Below are 18,870 nucleotides of genomic sequence, written 5' to 3' on the forward strand. Positions count from 1 at the left end.
TTTATAATAGTTTTATATTTATCAAAATATAAAGAGGGCATTCTGTATTCTGGCTACGTAGAAGCAGGCAAAATGAAAACCACGGCAAACCTGAGCACAACATGCAGCGTTTTTAAATAGGCAGGTGACTTTTCTGCTGGACAATTTGGTAAGATTTCGAGGAGACTGACTGTTCCTCAACAAAAGTGAGAGCCACGCAAAAGCATTGGCTAAAACACTAATTGGTGCACTAATACATGGGTCAGATGGGCTAACAGATCAAAGCCCCAATTCCGATTCACACAAAACCGCGTTTGCTGCTGAAGGCTGCATGTACAAATCCAACAGCTTCTAACGGCTGCTTAAGCAATGCCAAATTTTGTTCAGGAAAATCCCAGACAAATCTAAATTGCATTTCCGACCGCTAGAGGGGACGTTAAACGTTCCCGTCCCTCGCAAGGCGCCACAAAAGGTCCGCGTATAATTACGCACCCCTCTCGCAGACACGCCTCGGCAGCCCAAACGCTCGCCTGCTCCCGCCCCGCGGGGCGACCGCGGCCCCGCTGCGCACGCGCCGCCTCCCCCGCCGGGCAGCCCAACGGCCGCCCAACGGTCGGCCAACGGCCAGCGCCGCCAACCGCAGGGCGGCGCCAGAGACCAGGGAGCCTGCGGGGCGGGCAGCGTTTGGCAGCGGGGCTCCTGCTGAGAGCGGAGCTGCGATGCACGAGGCCGCAGTAGCGGCCGGCTCGGGCGGTGTGCACGCATGCACGCAGGCCACACCGGTCACCAGAAAACACATTTTAAGGCACTCGGCAATTGCGCTGACAGGCTTCTGCCATGCTCACGGCAGCTTGCCCAGGGCTTTACAGCTTTCGTTCCCTGTTAGAGATCATAAAGCAGGAGATAGCACCAGAGCCAGTGACCACACAGAGACTGACAGTTAAATGCAATCACACTATTACGAGCAAGTAGCCACAAAACTGGGAACAAAATGTGGGAGGAATCTGGAGTTAGAGACTGCGTTCGTCCGGTGATCCTCAGCGGGCACTGCTGAGAAAATCAGCATTGGGAGGATAGTGACTGAGACAGAGCTCGGGGGGCACCACACAGCACGTTTCCTGGGAAGGCAGTCCTTTACCCCTCTGCAAGGAATACATTTCACCAAGCTAGTGAAATTCTGTCTGAGCAGAAAAGGTCAGAAATACCTTTTGGTTTGTGGTGTTAGAAGCGCCCAGAAAACAGGACAGAACCAGAGCTGATGTGTACCGTCACAGGGAGGAGACGTGCTGACGCCACCCATGCTGGTGTGGTGCTACTGGCTTGCCCGAGGCCAGACTGGGGACAACTAGAAAATTAGTGGGAGTGAGACACATTTGGAGCCATTCCAGTATAATCTGTGATGAGCAATTCAAAACATTTTATATCCTTTGAAACACAGATTTAAAATTTTTGATGTGTTAATTCCATGCTATGTGCAGCAGGAGGATTATGGATCTGACCCAAACCCCGCTAGACACCCAGTGACTATCTGGGCTTTGGAGCGAGCTCAGTGAGAAGTCAGTGTCATTTCCAAGTTGTGGAGTGGCACCATGCATTCCAACACTGTGTAAATTCATGTTGACACCTAAAATTAAATGGATCGCTTCCTATTTTTAACCTATAGTAAGCCAATACGAAAATCAATAAAACAGCAGCAGCAGGACAGGCATTTTGAAGAGGGAGCTGAACAATGCAAAGGAGAGTAAGGTGGGAAGAAGGCACCAAGCCAAGTAGAGTGCAAGGAAGGGGGGAAAATCCTTCTCCCACTCCCTAAACCTCTAGTAGGAGGTGAAAGGAGATCCCATTACTTCACTGTGGGACTAAATCTTAGCCCAAGCAGTAAGAACAGTTGTCCAAATCAGAGGGAACTCTAACGATGAAAAAAACAGAAAAGTTACTTCTACACAAAATAAAGCAGCAGCAGAGATACCGATAGAAAGCAAAATAAGAAAATCAGTAGTGGGGTTCTCTTCTGGGGAGAGAGGATCTGTAGTTACATTCCACATTTTATGGCTAGGCACATACTTCAGAAAATGCAACTGGAAAGGTCAAATAGATCAGGCAGAAGTAGTTAGACGAGGTATCCAACTAGCAGTGCATACACCCAGCTCAGTAAAAGATCACAACTGCAACTCCCCAAAAGGAATAACGTTATTAGCAATATCCCTTTCTCTCCCAAATTTCTTTTCCTTTGTTTTTTTTGTTGACTCTTCACTTTTCTTTTGAGATTATATCAAAATCACAAGAGTCACATTGTGCTGAGCAGACAGCAAACTGTTCATTCCCTGAATGCCCATCTCCTTCACACAGAACTCTCTAAGCTCTGTCATGTTGCTCTCGATACAGCCAAATCTCTGACCTGAACCTCCCCTGCTGTATCCTGAGACAAGCCCAAAGTAGAGCACATTGCTAAGTACACGCAAGTAAAAGAAGCAGAGGGAGTTTCCCAGAACTGAAAAATAAGGCAGGATAGCAATCACACTCTCCCCCTTTTCTCTCACTTGATTATCAATCACTGCTGCTCCCTGCTATTGATTCTCTAGAAAGGTTTCCACCAACTTAGGGAAAATAAAGAGGACCGAAGCTTTACAGTGCTTTAAGAATGGCCACTGTCCCACAGATTTACACAATACAAGACAAATGAGATTTTGGTAGGAAGTACTGAATATCAGTAAGATCAGAATTGACTTGGCTGAAAGCTGGGACTACCTGAAAACTTCTCAGGCACTTGATCGCCAAAACATGCCAAATGAGCGCAGAAGACAAGGGTATCAAATAGTGGGCTAGAGCTGTTTGGTCTGCAACAGACATCAGCTCAACAGATACTGAACCTTGAGATTTTGCAGAGCAAACAGCAGAGTCACCACAAAAAAGGGGATTTTTTTCTCAATTACTTTTGATAGGAAGCAATGATGAATGAAAACACACAGTAACATCTTTGTCCAGATTCCAGTGGTCTGCTGGTCTCACTGGGCCATACTTTTTATAGACAGTAACAGGGCTCCTTCTCCATGACTCTCTCATCACATAACCTCTGCTCCCCACCACTTATGACCACAGCCTCCTATGCGCTATTTTCCTTATTTTCTTACTTCACACCTCATGCTACATACCAAGATCCTCACACCTCTCACTTCACCTGCTCTTCCAAGCCAGGAATCCTTTCCTCTGAAAATTCATGTTGTACACCTTGTTCCCTGTCCCTTAAGCTCCTTCATCTCCCAGCTACCCCAGGCCACTCATACACTATGTTCTCACCTGGAAATGCAGATCCTAGTATTGTCTTGGATACTGCAGACCATGAAAGCTATGAAATGCTTCCTCACATGAGAACAAATTAGTACATGTCAGCTGCTCTTAAGTAATTCAAGGTGGCTAATCCCTCTGTGAAAGAGGTGTAAACTTGGATTTGCCACAGAAGAACACATGGATAGGTATAATGGCACAGTGGGTCTGCCATAACTTGAGAAAGAACATTGATGGCTTTTTGGCCCAGTGACTCCCCTGATGTTTAGAGGCCACTGCTTAGCCTGCTTGTGCCTAAGACTGGACTGGTCTGCTGAACTTAGCTGAAGCTTTCTGCCAGCCCATACATTGTGAACCCTGACTGCAGAACACAGGGTTGAGTTTGGTGTCCTTCAGGGCTATAGTTGGACAACTCTGCTTTTCAGGCCATTGTATTTTCTGCTGAAGGAGTAAAGCTCACTTTTACATGAGACTACACTTCCTCAGGAACTTGTCCGATTCCCACCAGAATAAAAGATCATACAAACCTCACCATATTCTTGCTTCAGGTATGACATGTATTTCTTCCATATACCTCCTCTAATCTAAAAGCAGAGGAATGTGAATATATTGTTTTTAAAGTCTACACAAGCACCGCACTATCCACACACCTGAGATAAATTTGAAAACAAGGTACATGTGATGGGTTCATACCAGCAGTTGAAGGCACTGGGAAGGCAGCATGGCAAAGACAGAAATCTAAGTAAAAAAAGGGCATGTTTTAGTGTGTTTGAAAACCTAGTTATTACTAGCTAACGTGAAGGAACAAGATAGAGGCTCTATCCACTTTGGCTTTCAGCACCTCCTTGACTGAGGAAAGGAAAAGAAAATATATAAAAGATCTCCTAAGCCTCTTCTGAGCCAAAGTACCACTGCTAAGAGTATTTTAAACTAAACTGCCATTTGTTTTATGATTTGTCATATCTGCAATTTTGTCTATTTTCAGTAGATATAAAATGTTGATGACATCCCATTTCTTAGCAAAACAGCAAAACTGAGACTGTAAGCAGCTGCATCATACAGGCATATTTCTGATACATTTTTTACCTTGACTACAGCCTATCAGAACCACCTGTAGGACTTAATCATATCTGCATTCTCCAACCCAGTGGGAGAGTGCTCACCAGCCCATTCACACAGTTACAGCATCCGTTTTTTAACTGACAGGAAAACACTGTAATCACATGGGCAGAATCTCTTAAGAATCTGCCTTTCAAATAGTGGGGAGCTTCTTGCTCTCTGAAGGAGTGTAAACTTTGGTGAAAGGGAAATGATTGAGGAGATCCCTGGGTTTGAAATTGCTTCTTGCCTCCACTTTGTCCCTCAGTACTACTGAGGCAGTCACTAAATCTGCATCTACTTTCCAGTCCCTGAAATCTGTAAATCAACTAAAACCTCCCTTGACCTTAGTGGGAGGTTTGCGTGATTAAAGCCAGCAGAAGAGAGACAGGAATGAAAAATCACAAGAGCCTTTCTTTCTAAAAGAAAAAAAAGTATTTCCAGCAATGAGAAATCTTTTATGTTCCCAAGGGCAAACTTTGAAAGCAAAATAACTGTTACACACATATATCCTATTATTTGTTAACAGGTTTCACACAAGTAACTTACTCAAATCACTTTGAAAACATTTCCTTTAATATAGGACCACAGGAGATAGATTAAAAGCATGCAAGTCTCTTGCTGAATGCCAGAGGCTCTGGAACACTGCACTCAGCACTTTGTAAAATTATCTCCCTTCAAAAGAATTTTCTACTATACTGATTGAAAAGGAAAAGAGAGGCAGGAGCCAAGTAATGCTAGTGAGAATTTGAGTCATTTCCATCGCACATCTATATTCATCCTGCATCCTGCTCACACCACCCTCCACTCATCAAACAAACTCAGGTTTCAAACGCAGCTGGCCACACCTGGCTGCCTGCTGGACAACTGCAACACATCAGCTACAGAAGATGCTACAGCACCATGGAAATAGGCCACAAAACAGTAACAGGCTCCACAGGAAGAGTTGCAGTAGCCAGCGCCTCATCAGCAGCTGGCTGTCACCAGTGTGACATGTTGTGACTGGCTGTCACCAGTGTGTTGTGACGGGAAGTGATGTAATGAGGGGAGCAGCAGTGAAGGTGATGGCAGCCACTGGCTTCAGGGCACAGAGCCAGCCCTCTGGGCCCTGGACTGGGGCTGCCAGCTCGACACAAACTTCCTGACTCAGACAAATCCACCACCTAAAGGCTGATTTTCAAGGCACAGGGGAGACTTAGGAGTCCAAAGCCAATACATTTTCAGACTTTCCTGATCTGTTTCTGCAGCCTAGCTCTCCCTCTGTAAAATGGGATTGTAATTTCTATACTCACCCAGCACATTTAGGCAGTCCCTGTCCTGAGGGTATAAATATCTAACTACGTGCCTACACAGCAGCCAGCTTGACAGGACCCTGGCCTTAGCTGTGACCTTTCTAGAGCTCTATTTACCTGAAGGCCTCCAATCTGCCATTTGGAAACCACAATTAGCCCTATGAATAAAGAACACTATATACAACAGAAAGTCTAGGGAGATTACTCAACAGATTCTGCACTCACAGGTTTTATTCCAATCTTTGGTTTAAAAGTTTTCATGTAAATACACTTTTTATAAAAGCTGAATCCTGGCTTTCATATAACCGCCATTAAAGCCAGGGACAGCTTTGTGGATATCCAGACATTTCTATTACACTGATCACTGTATTAAATCAGGGCACCAAGCTGCAGGTAGGCTCCGCTTCTCAGGATTTAGTCCAGTATATTTTAAGAGCCTTGCCATCAAACATCGTGATACAAGATCTCAGCTTCCTTTCAACTTTAAGTCAAAAGGCTTCATATAACTAACCTGGGATGCAATGTGAGTAAGTATGTATTCTAATAAAGGAAAGATGAGACCTGAACCTCTCCTAGGCTATGAAGAGTGGAGAATTGTGCCATATAGCTCTGAGCATCTCCAGCTCCCCTTGAAGCCTATGGCAGCAATCCAAGATCTCTCTGGATCAAGTCCTCACTCATTCAGAAGGCAATTCTCCTGGGATTTTCAGTGAGGTCTTTGTTTCACTTCTGACTTCTGACAGTGCTTTCATCCTACTAGTGCTGGAGCTTCCACAAATTAGTGGGGCTTCCCTTCCTGTCCTCTTTCTCTTTAATCTTTTTTTAAGAATCAAAAACCCACACCTTTTATATTTTTTGGTTAAATTTTCCTTGTTTAATTAATTATTTTGCTTTCTTATATTTTATGTAACACCTTTTGAAGTACAGAGTAGAGGGGCTACTCATTTGGAGCTAAACCATGCATAGCAGGGGCCAAGAAGCATGTTAGGAGACTGGATATACAAAACATGGACCAGTAAGCTACTTGACAAGTCTGAGGCCCTTCTATGACTACTACACTGAATACTGGCAGATACCTTAGGAAAAACAAACTTCAAAGTGTCCCCAGTGCTAAAACAGCAACACTTTTGCAGGGGGTGATTCAGAGTGGAAGAAAAGTCATGTACTTTTCACACTCAAAAGCTGCCCTTCCTTCCTGATGTCTGCATTGAGAAACACTGTCAAAAACAATGAATGATGCTGGTACAAGCAGGGTAGAGATGAAGTGGAGGAGTAAAGGACTGAAAATAGTAGGAGATTTGTCATAACAACGTGGGATTTAAAATCTGTTTAAAGACTTTTTTCAGTTCAAATAATCTCAATTTATACAGTGTCCTCTACTCAAAAACAAGTAGCTCATGAAGTTCTAGAGTTTAAAGCCCATTTTATTATGAAAAATGAAATCAAGTTAAGTTATCTTCTTAAAACAAAGTACATAGGATTCAGAGGCTGTCACAAGTTAGAACAACAAGGAACTGTAAGTAATATAGCTTCAAAAAGGTGTCTGGACCAAATCTCAGGCTGGTGTAAGTCAGCATAGCTTTGAGAAGTTTATTGACTTTAATCTACCAAAAATCAGATTTATGATGAATATTCCTAGTAGAGGAAACAGATTAACTATTTTTCTGTATTTTAAAAAACACTCAAATGATCACCATGAGCTTCATCTTCATATAAAGTAATTATAGATACTATAGATTCTATATCTATAAAGTAATTATAGACACTATCAATACTATAGATTCATAGATATATTACTATGTATATATATAGTAATATATACAATTATAGGTATTACTATAAAGTAATTATAGATACTGTAGATACTACAGATTCATATATAATAATTATAGGTAAGTCTCACTTACTAAATGTAAAATACATATGCTCCATTACAACAGTAGTCTTTTTGGTTGGTAAATATGAAATCATTAAAAAATAATGACTCTTCAGTCATTAATGACTAAACAACAGAAAACACTGTAAATGTGGCCTGCTGGTGTTATTTTTGCCACTAAGTAGTCAGCCTTTGACACCTGACTTGACAAGCACACAGTGGAAAGTGCATGCAAGGCATCCAAAGCAATCAGCTGCCAGCAGAGCCTACACCCACCCCAGTGCCCCATAAGACTCCCTGAGGATTGTTTCTAAACTGAAGGGTAAGACTGGAGGCTCTTTTCAATAACAAGAGAATTACAATGCAGCAGCCCACTGAAGCACAAGGAGGTGATGATGGATGGAGTATCATTCTTTCTTGAGTGACAAGTAAATGAAGCAGATACAATCTGACTTTTTATAGAGTTGTCAATTTGTAAGCTAACCTGAAAAATCTCTTGTGTGAAAAGCACAGCGTTATGTAGAAGTGCAGGGACATTAATAATCTGTCATTTTGCTTGCTGCATGTAGCACCTGCAAGGGTCTGAGAGGATTTAGGTCTTCCAAAAACTTGATTGCCATTACCCAGATACAGTCCCCATTTCTACCAGGATCATTCACTACATTTTACAGTGCTGTGTCAAATCTCACTTTTATCAGTGTTTCCGCCACTTCCTTTAAAACCAAACTCCCCAAGCTGACAGATCCTACTGATTTTCTCGACGCATCCCTTGAACTTTTCTTTTCTTATTTTCCTCACAATACTCTTGCTGTTGACTCTCTGTTGCTTTTGGTATTATTTAATGCTTATGGCTTAGCTAGGGATCATGTTATCTCATTTAGCTGAGGAAAAGCAAAAAGCAAAAAGATCTTTTTCACAGCAACATTAACAAGCGCTATACAATTCAGATGTCACCTACAGTGTTATTTCTCAGCCCTGTGCTGGGTCATCCTGAATAGGACTGAGCACTTCCTCAGACCCCACTGTCTTCCCGGGACTCTCAGGAATACCATGCATCACAGAATTACACACCCTGTTTTCCTGTTGCATGTGCCCAACTCCAGGGCTTTTTCCATATTACTTTAGCTTAGGTTCTTTCTCACATTGCATATTATCACTCAGATATTTCCACAAGCATAAGTAAAGTTGCCATTTCATTTTATTTTCTGCTAGTGGAATCTATCCAGGACATATCTGCTCAAGGAAAAGAGCAGCATCATTGAAATCATCTTGATTTCTAAAGAGACCTCTGGCCTCTGGGCATCATCCAGCTGCCACTGCTAATGTCAGAATGGGGTTGGGGTCTATGTGAATATACAGAGACTATGTCCAGCCTCATATTTAGATTCTCTTTAAGTCCCTTTGCATTATTTTTTATTCAAGTAATTTGTAAAAACTCCTTCTTTATTCATTTAGAAATTTAACTTACTTGAACAACTCAAAAAGGCTTGGTTCAAGCTAGGCTAGTATTATGAAGATCTACCAAAAATACTAATGACAAAAAGTTTAGAAATGGGCCAAGGACACAAACATGTTGAGATAATAATACAAAAATTCAGGGTATGCTCTCTGCAAAGTTCTGCAAAGAGGAAGATCACAACTGGACAGAATGAGGCTGAAGAATGTAATAATCTCACAAACAACCTTAATGCAGTACAGATTTGATTATACTTGAAAAGTAAATTATACTTTTTACATATGGATTTATAGCCACATATTCTAAACCCTTATCTGAATATAAATCTATGCTATGAACACTGAAATTAACCATTTGCCCTACAAACAGGACAAAAAACCTGTTAAGTGTATTTATATGACAGACTTCAAAATCAAATCGTTTCATAGTAATATTGGAAATACTGAAAGTTGTATTCATTCCAACATTAGACATTCCTTTATTCTCCTAGTGATATGTCAAAACTTACAACTGTGATAATACAAGCTGATTTTACCATCTCTCACTTCAGCATGGTTTCCAACACTTTTAGTAAGCTCCCCTGCAGTGTATTTCACTGGAGAAAAGGATGTCACTGCATCTAAACGTAAGAGAGATCCATACACAATAGTACAAACAATACTTGTTTTTGCACACAAAAATTCTCACAAATTTCTGAGTGCATGTGTTTGTAGTTTGGTACAATGAGAATACATGCCTCATAGTCACAGACAGAAATGGATGTCACTAACTGTTCTCCAGCTCGAATAATATATAATTAAATTCAAATCCTATCTTTGTACCTGGAAGAATTTCATTACAAAAATGTACTGCATACAGTATACCTGTGAGCACATGCGAGTTGGAGCTGCTTGCCAAAATGCAATGCCAAGTTTGATCTGTGCCTCTTTCCTCATGGCAGCTATGTTGAAGAACCAAATTACATTGCCAGTGTAAAAACAGATATTAGCTTCATGCTAACAAACAGGTTTCCAGCTATCAGCACTCAAGGGCCAACTCCAAACAAAACCTGTCAGAGTTTTGTCATTAAACCCAGCAGAGAGAGAGCAGTTCCTTTATCTGCCCAGTACAGAAAAACCAACAGGAGAACTTTTGACTAACCGTCACCCCAGTTAAGGCCAGAAAGGTCAGGTTTCTTCCATACATATAAAACTGGCCTGCACAAGAGGTCATCTGAGTGTGTATATAGGAAACTCTGCATCATCTGTGTTATTGAGACCACAATGCTTATTACTTCAAAAAGAAGAGAAGGCACATTCTAGTGGATATTTGTGAGTTACTAGGGGGAAAAAAAAATCAGCAAAAATATTTTGGCCCTAAAGTAGTTAAAAGTATTTCTGATAAATCCAAATAAGATAATGAATAAACTAGTACTGAACTTAATGGTGAAAAATGAAAAACTTATCACCCAGAGAGTCTAAGATATTTTCTCAAGGGATTAGTGAACTGCTTAATGTAAAAGCAAAGAAGCTGCAAGTGGGAAATAATTAAAACTGCCATATTTGCACTGAGTATGGCAGCTGAAGGAAGGGATGTCATTATACCTAAACTTTCATTCATTTTTTGATCAATGAAGACTAAGTATTCAAGTTAAGACTAAGCTATTTGAGTAGTACTAGGTCGTTTTCAAGTATATCCAACATTTTTTGGAAAAGAGCGTGTATAGCCATCATTTGAGTCAGATCCTTCTCATGTTCTCCCCAAAAGCATACTAATGCATCTCCCCTGACTTCATTAGAATCAGAGCTTTGTACATCTATTATGCACACTACAAGGAAAAAGATTTTTATTCTTTTAATCATTTTGTTCCTCTTCTTCTCTGTCTATGCTAATTAGCATTTAGTAAGAAAAGAAAATCTGAAATGTAAGGTGTAAAGGCAGAGGGATTTCTTTCCATCCTAAGAGTCATAGGCACATAACTAACAAAAGCAAGTGGTTAAGGATTTGACTCAAAGATTAGAAGTTGGAAGTCAGTGGTTCTTAGTACTAATCTTCCCTGTGCCCCTAACCTGCTGTATGACACTGGTTAAGCCTTCAAGGCAGGGATGGTCTCTTCCCATATATTTATATTACATCTAACACATCAAGACTTCCAAACTCTGCTGTACTATAAATATATGTCATCATAATTTTATTTAATGGTAGTCTACAGACATACCTGCATTTTCAAAGCATTGCAGAGGGATCTACCCATGCAGCCCCTACTGATTTCACTGGAAGACAGTTCCTTCCCAACATACCAGCTTGTAGTTTGGGTGTGTGTACAAGACAGACAGACAGACAGAAAGACAGACAGAAGGCTGGATAAAGTAATCTAAGCAATGTAATCCAGCATCAGCAGCTATTACTCCAACAGACCACACCAGAGTCTCCTGAAAAGAATCACACAAGCATGTAAGTATCCTAAAGGATGCTAAGTAAAGAGCTCCTGTGTGACATATATGTAAACTGTATTCATTACCTAAACTGTATTGGTTACATATCAGCACTCAGAAGCAAGAAAGTTCACATCAGATACAAGAAACTGAAAAAAACAGTTCAAGAGTTCATTAGTTTTCTTAAAAGTCATCTTTAGCAAAAGTGCTAGTTTCTTCAGTGAAAAATCTGAAAGAAGCTCTCTCTTATATCTCAACTGTTCACACACAATTTCAAAAGAAAATCCAAACTAGGCCTACAAACTGTTTTGACTAAAGTCTGAATATTCCTGCTAATTAACACAGTTGTTCAAGCACTTCATTTCATGTATGCTAACTAGGGGTGATTTGGTTATTCACAATATGATTTGGTTATTCAGCTTTATACTTTCAGAAACAACTAGGTACAAAAGAAAAAAAAGCATCCATGAGAAATGTAAGCTCAAGTAGCCTCTTCACACACCTGTAAACATAGGCAAGCATTGCAAAAGTCTGTACTAGATTTTATTAACAGTCAAATTACGTCTTAGGACTTTACAGATGTTGAGACAAAACACCACAAAGCAACAGGTATAAGAGACCAACAGCTAAACCTCACAGAATAAGATTAAGAGGAGCATGGGAAGGGCAGCGCGGAAAAGCAGCACTGCTGTTCAGGATCACAACAAAGAGTAATAACTTCACCAGACAGTGATGGCTCAATAGATTACCAGTTGCAGCCTGCCTTTACTCATCTCACTTAGACTGTATTCTTTTGAACTGTAACCTCAGGAAAAACAAGTAAATTGTCCTGAGTGTGATCTAAAAACTAAAAGCAATTTCACTGTGGAAAAAAAAGAAAAACACCCTGAATCTGAATCTCTAGATTTTTTCCATATAAATGCTTTTGAAAGAAATTAATTACATGCCTCACATAGAGTTTTTTAATGTTTCTTCCTCCTATATGCAACATCAATGATAAATGCAGAAAATGCATTTTTATTTATTTTGTATTCCAACTATTCAAGATAAGGACTAGCACCATTTGTTTTTTATTTCTTAAAAATATCAGGGCTGAAATTTCGTTGTGGCCGCTCAGCTCAAAAAAAGAAACTGAGACCTCACTGCCCAAGCCTATAATGGGATCTGATGTTCTTATCACAAAACACTGTTGGTAATTTACTTACATACTTCAAAGAAAAGGAAGGAAGAGAAAGAACTTCATGTGAAATGCCAGAATATAGCTGATTTCTGATCACCCTGCCTTATAATTCTGTAGCAGGTGAAAATAAACCAGTCTATACCTGGGCTAGGAATTTTCAATGCAGTGTTAAAAGTTAAGTTCAGAAATCTCCTTATTGGGGTTAGGATATCATCCTTGTACATGTAAAGGGTATCATCAGCTTTGAATTTTAGCAGTTAATAAAACAAAGAATACATGCCACACAGTGATACACCTTAAGTGCTCTATATAGCATTTTGTCAAGTAAGTTTACACTTCAGAAGCAGAGCCTGCTGGCAGTTGTGCATTGATACACTTGTATACAAATAGCATCTGGATGGCAGATCATGTCTGTTGGCTTTCAAGCTTTCAGCTGTGGAGGATGCTAGTTTCAGAAATTACAGAAGACCTCATATCACTGCTCAGTGTGAGAGAGGAGTCAAGAGAGCGACAGCTGCCTTTTCCTCCAATATGATTTTTTAATGAGACTGCCTCTCTGCATGTTACACTCTTCAGGCCTGTAGATGCTAGACTGTCCACTGAAGGAGGAGGAGATGGTCTGGAGTAGCCTTTATACCACTGCTTTCCAGTGCCCCACTGGAGATCTAGAATATATTGTCTGCTGAGCTTGCTCTGTCATTTTATCACTGACTGTAGTTATAGAACTAATGCATACTTGCTCATCTCCCTGTCTCATGGAATAATTAAAAGAAGGAGAGAAAGAGAGGAAGAAGGCAGAGGACTGGACAGTCAAGTTGGGTGACTAATGACACTGGAGTAGAGAAACTTGATTTGCTTCCTGACACTGCTACTACCTTGCTATATAACCTTAGGCAAGACACTTGACTCCTTTATGCCACAGCAATCTTATCTGTAAAAATGGGTAATAACACTACCCTCCTCTGTAGGATGCTTTGAGATCTTTGGATGAAAAGCAAAGGGTTGCCTGCATTCAGTTGCTTTTTGGATTCACTGCAGGGCCTGCACTTTGCTTCAGATAGGTGCTTAGAGAGCTTAAGCTCTCAAACTTTTGCAGCTTTGGTGACATTATCCTGAGTTTGCAGATAGCCTGAAACAAAACTCCTGAGGGTTAAACTTGAAATCTAACACTGCAAATTTGTAATACCAACTTTTTAACCACAGATTATACAAGCACTCATCTGACAGGCTTATCCTACAGAAGTCAACCATTTCTCTCAATCTTACTACCTCCAACCAAATTGCCAGCACCTTCATTCTCTCTCTGGTAGTGCTGCCTTGGGGGCTCCACTGAGGAGGCAGAGCCAGTTTTCCATACACAGAGATGTGGCCAGTGGAAGATGGAACGATCACCTCTCAATTTCATTTCACAAAGCTAGGCTTGGATGCTGGATAGATACAGGCAGTCAGACAAGTCGGAGCTGCTTGACCTGTGGGGAGCAAAGGATGTCTCTTCACATCACACCCTGCTCTTCCTGTACTATCCCTTGCCAGAACTGAGAAGCTTAAGTAGCTTCAGACATTCCCATAGGAAACACATGTAAAACAAGATCAAAACAAAATGAGAAAGGCAAGAAGTCACTGGTGAAGGAGTCAGACAGTTTCTCCCTGCCACGTTAACTCTTTCTCTTGCTGCACACAATCCTGCAGCAGACAACAAGGAATGGTCTTTCTTTCCATGTTTCAAGCAGCCTGATGAGAGGAACGAGGCTTTCCTTTTCCAGTTCCCCTGCAGTTTTTTCACCTTGAGCCTTTCAGAGGAAAAACAGAATTGTACAGTCCTGTTTCGCATCCCCTTCCTTTTCAACACGCTATCACTTTGGGGCAGTGGGAGCTCTCAGGTTTGTCCCAGGGTGGCTATGACCCCTTCATCAAGGCCATTCAGTTCTCTTACAGGACTTCCATTGCCGGGGTCCAGCTCCCTCAGCCCTGGAGTGAATGGAGCTTTCAGGCACAACTGACACATGACTCGCAGAGCAAAAAGACTGCACACCTCAGGAATAACCTTCCATCAGCAAACATTTCTCTCTATACAAAGTGTAAAGATCTGACACATCATGAAAGAAAACAACTAACCCCTAAAATTAGCAGCTACAGACTTTATCATCTGGCAAATATATGTAACTTTAATGTAAGGTGACTGGGGTCAGGAAGCAAAACTCAGTCTGTTACCAACACTCCTGTCTTGTATGCCCTTATTGCAACATGCAGTGGTGACCTCGGTTTAGAATCCTCTAATCTAGAACAATAAAGGAAAATTAGCAACAGGCACATGATCCGCGTGATCTTCAGCTCCAGGAATGCTGGAATTTGGTGGTCTCTCAGCCCACTTCCTCACTGGACGGGAGTCTGCAGGGCAGAAACCACCACCATCATTAGCAGCCTTATACAGTCGGAGCAAAAGGCAGACTATCTTTCCCGGGGCTATTCCTTCCAGGCAAACTAGGAAAAAGCTGGGGCAGTAGCTGCCCACACTGAACCTGTGTCCTAGAGGTGAAAGGAGAGTGGTAGCCTACAGAATCATTAGCCCACTATTTTTGCATGCCCTAAATTCAGGATTTTAAACTCTAGAATTACAGTAGTTAGGCTAGACTACCAAAACCTTGTTCTGTTCCAGTAATTGGGTAGGAACTGTATCCACCCCAAAATCCTCTCCACACAACATACTTACCAATTCTATCGGCTCTAAAAAATCTCCAGAACGTACAGATCAACCTTCAGGTCTTAGAAAGTTTTCCCCCTTTACCCATTATAATACTTTCTATTGTATAGAACAGAATTGGTCCATGAATCCCTGCAACGCATCACGACATGAAAATCAATGCCACAACCCTGCACTTTACTACAACTTTTACATCTCCTCATTGCAGTCCACACTTGGAGGCTGATCCTGTTCCCATCAAAGTAAACAGCAAGCTCCCATTAAAATCTGGCTCAGCTAGAATTTTAATAACCCTTAGACATTCCTGTCCTTTGCATATTTCATCTGCAAAGTGCTTTACAAACATGAATTTCCTAATTACAGGCTGATGATTTACTAAAACTGGAAATTCCTCACTAGTTCTGGCTTTCACTTTGAAGACCCAGGGCTCGCTCTTATCCCTCGGCAGTTTGGAAGATCCCTCGACACCGCTCGTTTGCAACAGAGGGAGAGCAGAAAGCAAGCCAGACAGAGGAGCCTTCACGTTGCCGCGCCGGCGGATTTCGGCGCGGAGGGCCGCCGCCGGGGCGTGAGCCGCGGGGGGCGCCCACGTGGTGGGAGAGGAAAACCCGGCGGCGGCGGCTGCCCGCGGCAGAGCGCCGGGCGCCGCACCGCAGCTGGCAGAGCGCAGCGGAGCGCCGGGCCGGGGCGGCCCCTCCGCGCGGCGCGGCGCGGCGCGGGGCAGGAAGGGGTGGAGCGGCCGGCGCGCCGCGGGCGGGCGGGCATCCCGGCCGTGCTGAAGCCGCGCTGGCGGCAGGCGCAGCCGGCGCCGAGCCGCCGCTGAGCGCTCCCATGGAGCAGCTGCCCGGCCAGCCCTGAGCCGGCGGCCCCGGCCGCCCGCAGCACCCCCGATGGAGCCGGAGGAGCGGAAGATCTCGGTGTGGATCTGCCAGGAGGAGAAGCTGATCTCCGGGCTGTCCCGACGGACCACCTGCTCGGACGTGGTGCGGGTGCTACTGGACGACAGCCACCACCGGCGGCAGCGGCCGGCGCTGCCCGAGCCCGGCGGCGGGATGCTCTCGGGGCCGCCGCACTCCTACTGCATCGTGGAGAAGTGGCGCGGTTTCGAGCGGATCCTGCCCAACAAGACGAAGATCCTGCGGCTGTGGGTGGCGTGGGGGGACGAGCAGGACAACGTGCGCTTCGTGCTGGTGCGCAGCGAGGCCTCGCTGCCCAACGCGGGGCCGCGCAGCGCCGAGGCGCGGGTGGTGCCCAGCAAGGAGCGCCCCGGCCACGGCCTGGGGGCTGCCCGCGCCAGCCTGGCGCTCACGCAGGAGAGGCAGCGGCGGGTGGTGCGGAAAGCCTTCCGCAAGCTGGCCAAGATCAACAAGAAGCGGCAGCAGCCGCTGGCCCGGGAGGCCTCGTCGGCGGAGAGGATGGAGACGCTGGTGCACCTGGTGCTCTCGCAGGACCACACCATCCGGCAGCAGATCCAGCGGCTCCGCGAGCTGGACCACGAGATCGACAGGTACGAGGCCAAGATCCACCTGGACCGCATGAAGCGGCACGGCGTCAACTACGTGCAGGACACCTACCTGGTGGGGGCCGGCGGCGCGGAGCCGGAGCCGGGCGGGGAGGCCGCCGCCGGCCGCCCCGAGGAGGACTACGCCAGGAAGTGCGAGGAGGTGCTGCGGCTGCAGGAGCAGCGGGCGCAGCAGGAGGAGCTGCTCGAGCACCTGGCCGCCGAGATCCAGGAGGAGCTCAACGAGCGCTGGATGAAGCGGCGGCGGGAAGAGCTGGCGCTGGCCGCGGGGCCCGGCCTGGCCGAGACGGACTGCGACACCACGGAGCTGAGCGGCGGCGGCGAGGGCGAGCTGCACCTGGAGCACGAGCGGGTGAAGACCCAGCTGAGCACCAGCCTCTACATCGGGCTCAAGCTGAGCACGGACTTAGAGGCGATCAAGACCGACTTGGATTGCACACAGCGGGCGTGGGAGGACAGGGAGCGGGAGTTGCAGCGCCTGCTGGAGACGCTGGGCACCCTGGACGTGGCGGAGGCGGCGGCGGAGCCGCGCGGGGCGGCGGGCGCGGGGCGGGCGGCGGCGGGCAGCGCGGCCGGCTGGGTGGAGCAGGCGCGGGCGCTGCGCAAGGACCGCGCCGACAACGACGAGGACTCGGACACGGGGCTGAGCTCCATGCACAGCCAGGACTCCGACTCGGTGCCCGTCTGCGAGTCCCTCGTCTAGCGCCGCGGCTCCCGCCGGGCACGGGGGCGAGCGGGGGCGGCGGGGCAGGCCGCAGCCAGGCTGCCGGCCGAGAGGCGGCTCTGCGGCCGCACGGGGGGGCGGCGGGGGGGCGCTCCGCTCGGGAAAACTCCCGCTGCGGAAGGCGGTCGCAAAGAGGAGACCTTTCCTTTGCAGCTCTTAAGTTTAAACTTGTTCTAACTAGTCATCCGCAGAGGCAGCGTTTAGGCTCGCTCGTTGGTACTTTTATCTAGGGAAAGAAAGACGCAGACTGCTTGTGTTTCATTCACTTCTGGGATTACTTGCTCCTTAAAAGGCCTGCCACTTATTTCGCTCTGAAGCCTTTCTTGCTGGACCTTTAACTCCTATGGTTCCCCACATTATACACACCGCAGCACAGGCTACTGCGCATAATCTCTTTGAGAGTAAAATGTCAGGGCGCACATTCTGCAGGGCAATCCAAGTTATCTCCTTAACAGTCTGGCAGTATTGCCAAGTCAGCTGGTGGGTTACAGCAGCTGTCATTTACAAATACACCCCACTCCTCTACAGGCCTCAAAAGTCACTGACACTGAAGTTGCTCATCATTTAAAAACTACTAAGGAAATGAGGTGTCAATACTACTGAAACTAATACTGGCATGTCCTAATGCGTAAGATTTTGGAATGTACTGCTGTTGTTTTTGGCAACAAAAACAGATGATAAATCACTTAAACCAAACTAAATCAAAATACAAATTAATATATTGTATTAATCAGCTCTGCATGGTGCTTTTTCTTATGCATAGATGAGTGCTTTGTTTAAAGGTATACTAAGAAATGTATTAATATCAGTGTACGTTTGACATATAAGAAAGTAATTAGCAGAGCCTGTAGGTACAGAGCCTTCAAGTACATTTTTTCACCAGGCCAGCTGATATTTGGCTGAGCTTAGTCATAGATAAAGTACCAAGTCAGCTTGGAGTACCATTTTTAATAATACAGTTCGGATCAGGCCAGGAGATACAATGATAAAAGTATGACTCAAGCCCTAGCTGTACTACAGCTTAATCTTTTCAGTTATTCCAGTAAAAAGTGTACAGTATCATCTGTAACATGCATTTCACTTAACTGCCAAATCTTCCTCTGCAGCTTAACTTCTACAGAAAATATATGATCTGCTCTTACAATAAGAGTTGTTAATGATTTTTTGTATTTCAGAATAATTCCAGAAACAGTTTAAGCCGTGAGAGACCTGAGAATGTTTGGTCAGGTCTGACTAACGTGAACTTTTTAGAACTTCTGAGAATATTATTTATGTAAGGCTATTTATGAAAATTTTCATCTAATGATAAGTATAAAAAGGGATACATCAACAGAAAACCTCAC

The 18,870-nt window shown here is 44.4% G+C and overlaps 1 protein-coding gene across 1 annotated transcript; it reads left to right on the plus strand.

Moving 5' to 3' along the window:
* Window positions 1-16,171: 16,171 nt before the first annotated feature.
* RASSF10 (Ras association domain family member 10) lies at window positions 16,172-17,506 on the plus strand. Its single transcript, XM_067295527.1, has one exon. The coding sequence runs from the start codon at window positions 16,172-16,174 to the stop codon at window positions 17,504-17,506; it is 1,335 nt and encodes a 444-aa protein (XP_067151628.1).
* The last annotated feature ends 1,364 nt before the right edge of the window (window positions 17,507-18,870 follow it).

The sequence above is a fragment of the Apteryx mantelli genome, chromosome 4 (assembly GCF_036417845.1).
Source record: "Apteryx mantelli isolate bAptMan1 chromosome 4, bAptMan1.hap1, whole genome shotgun sequence".
NCBI classification, from domain to species: Eukaryota; Metazoa; Chordata; class Aves; order Apterygiformes; family Apterygidae; genus Apteryx; species Apteryx mantelli.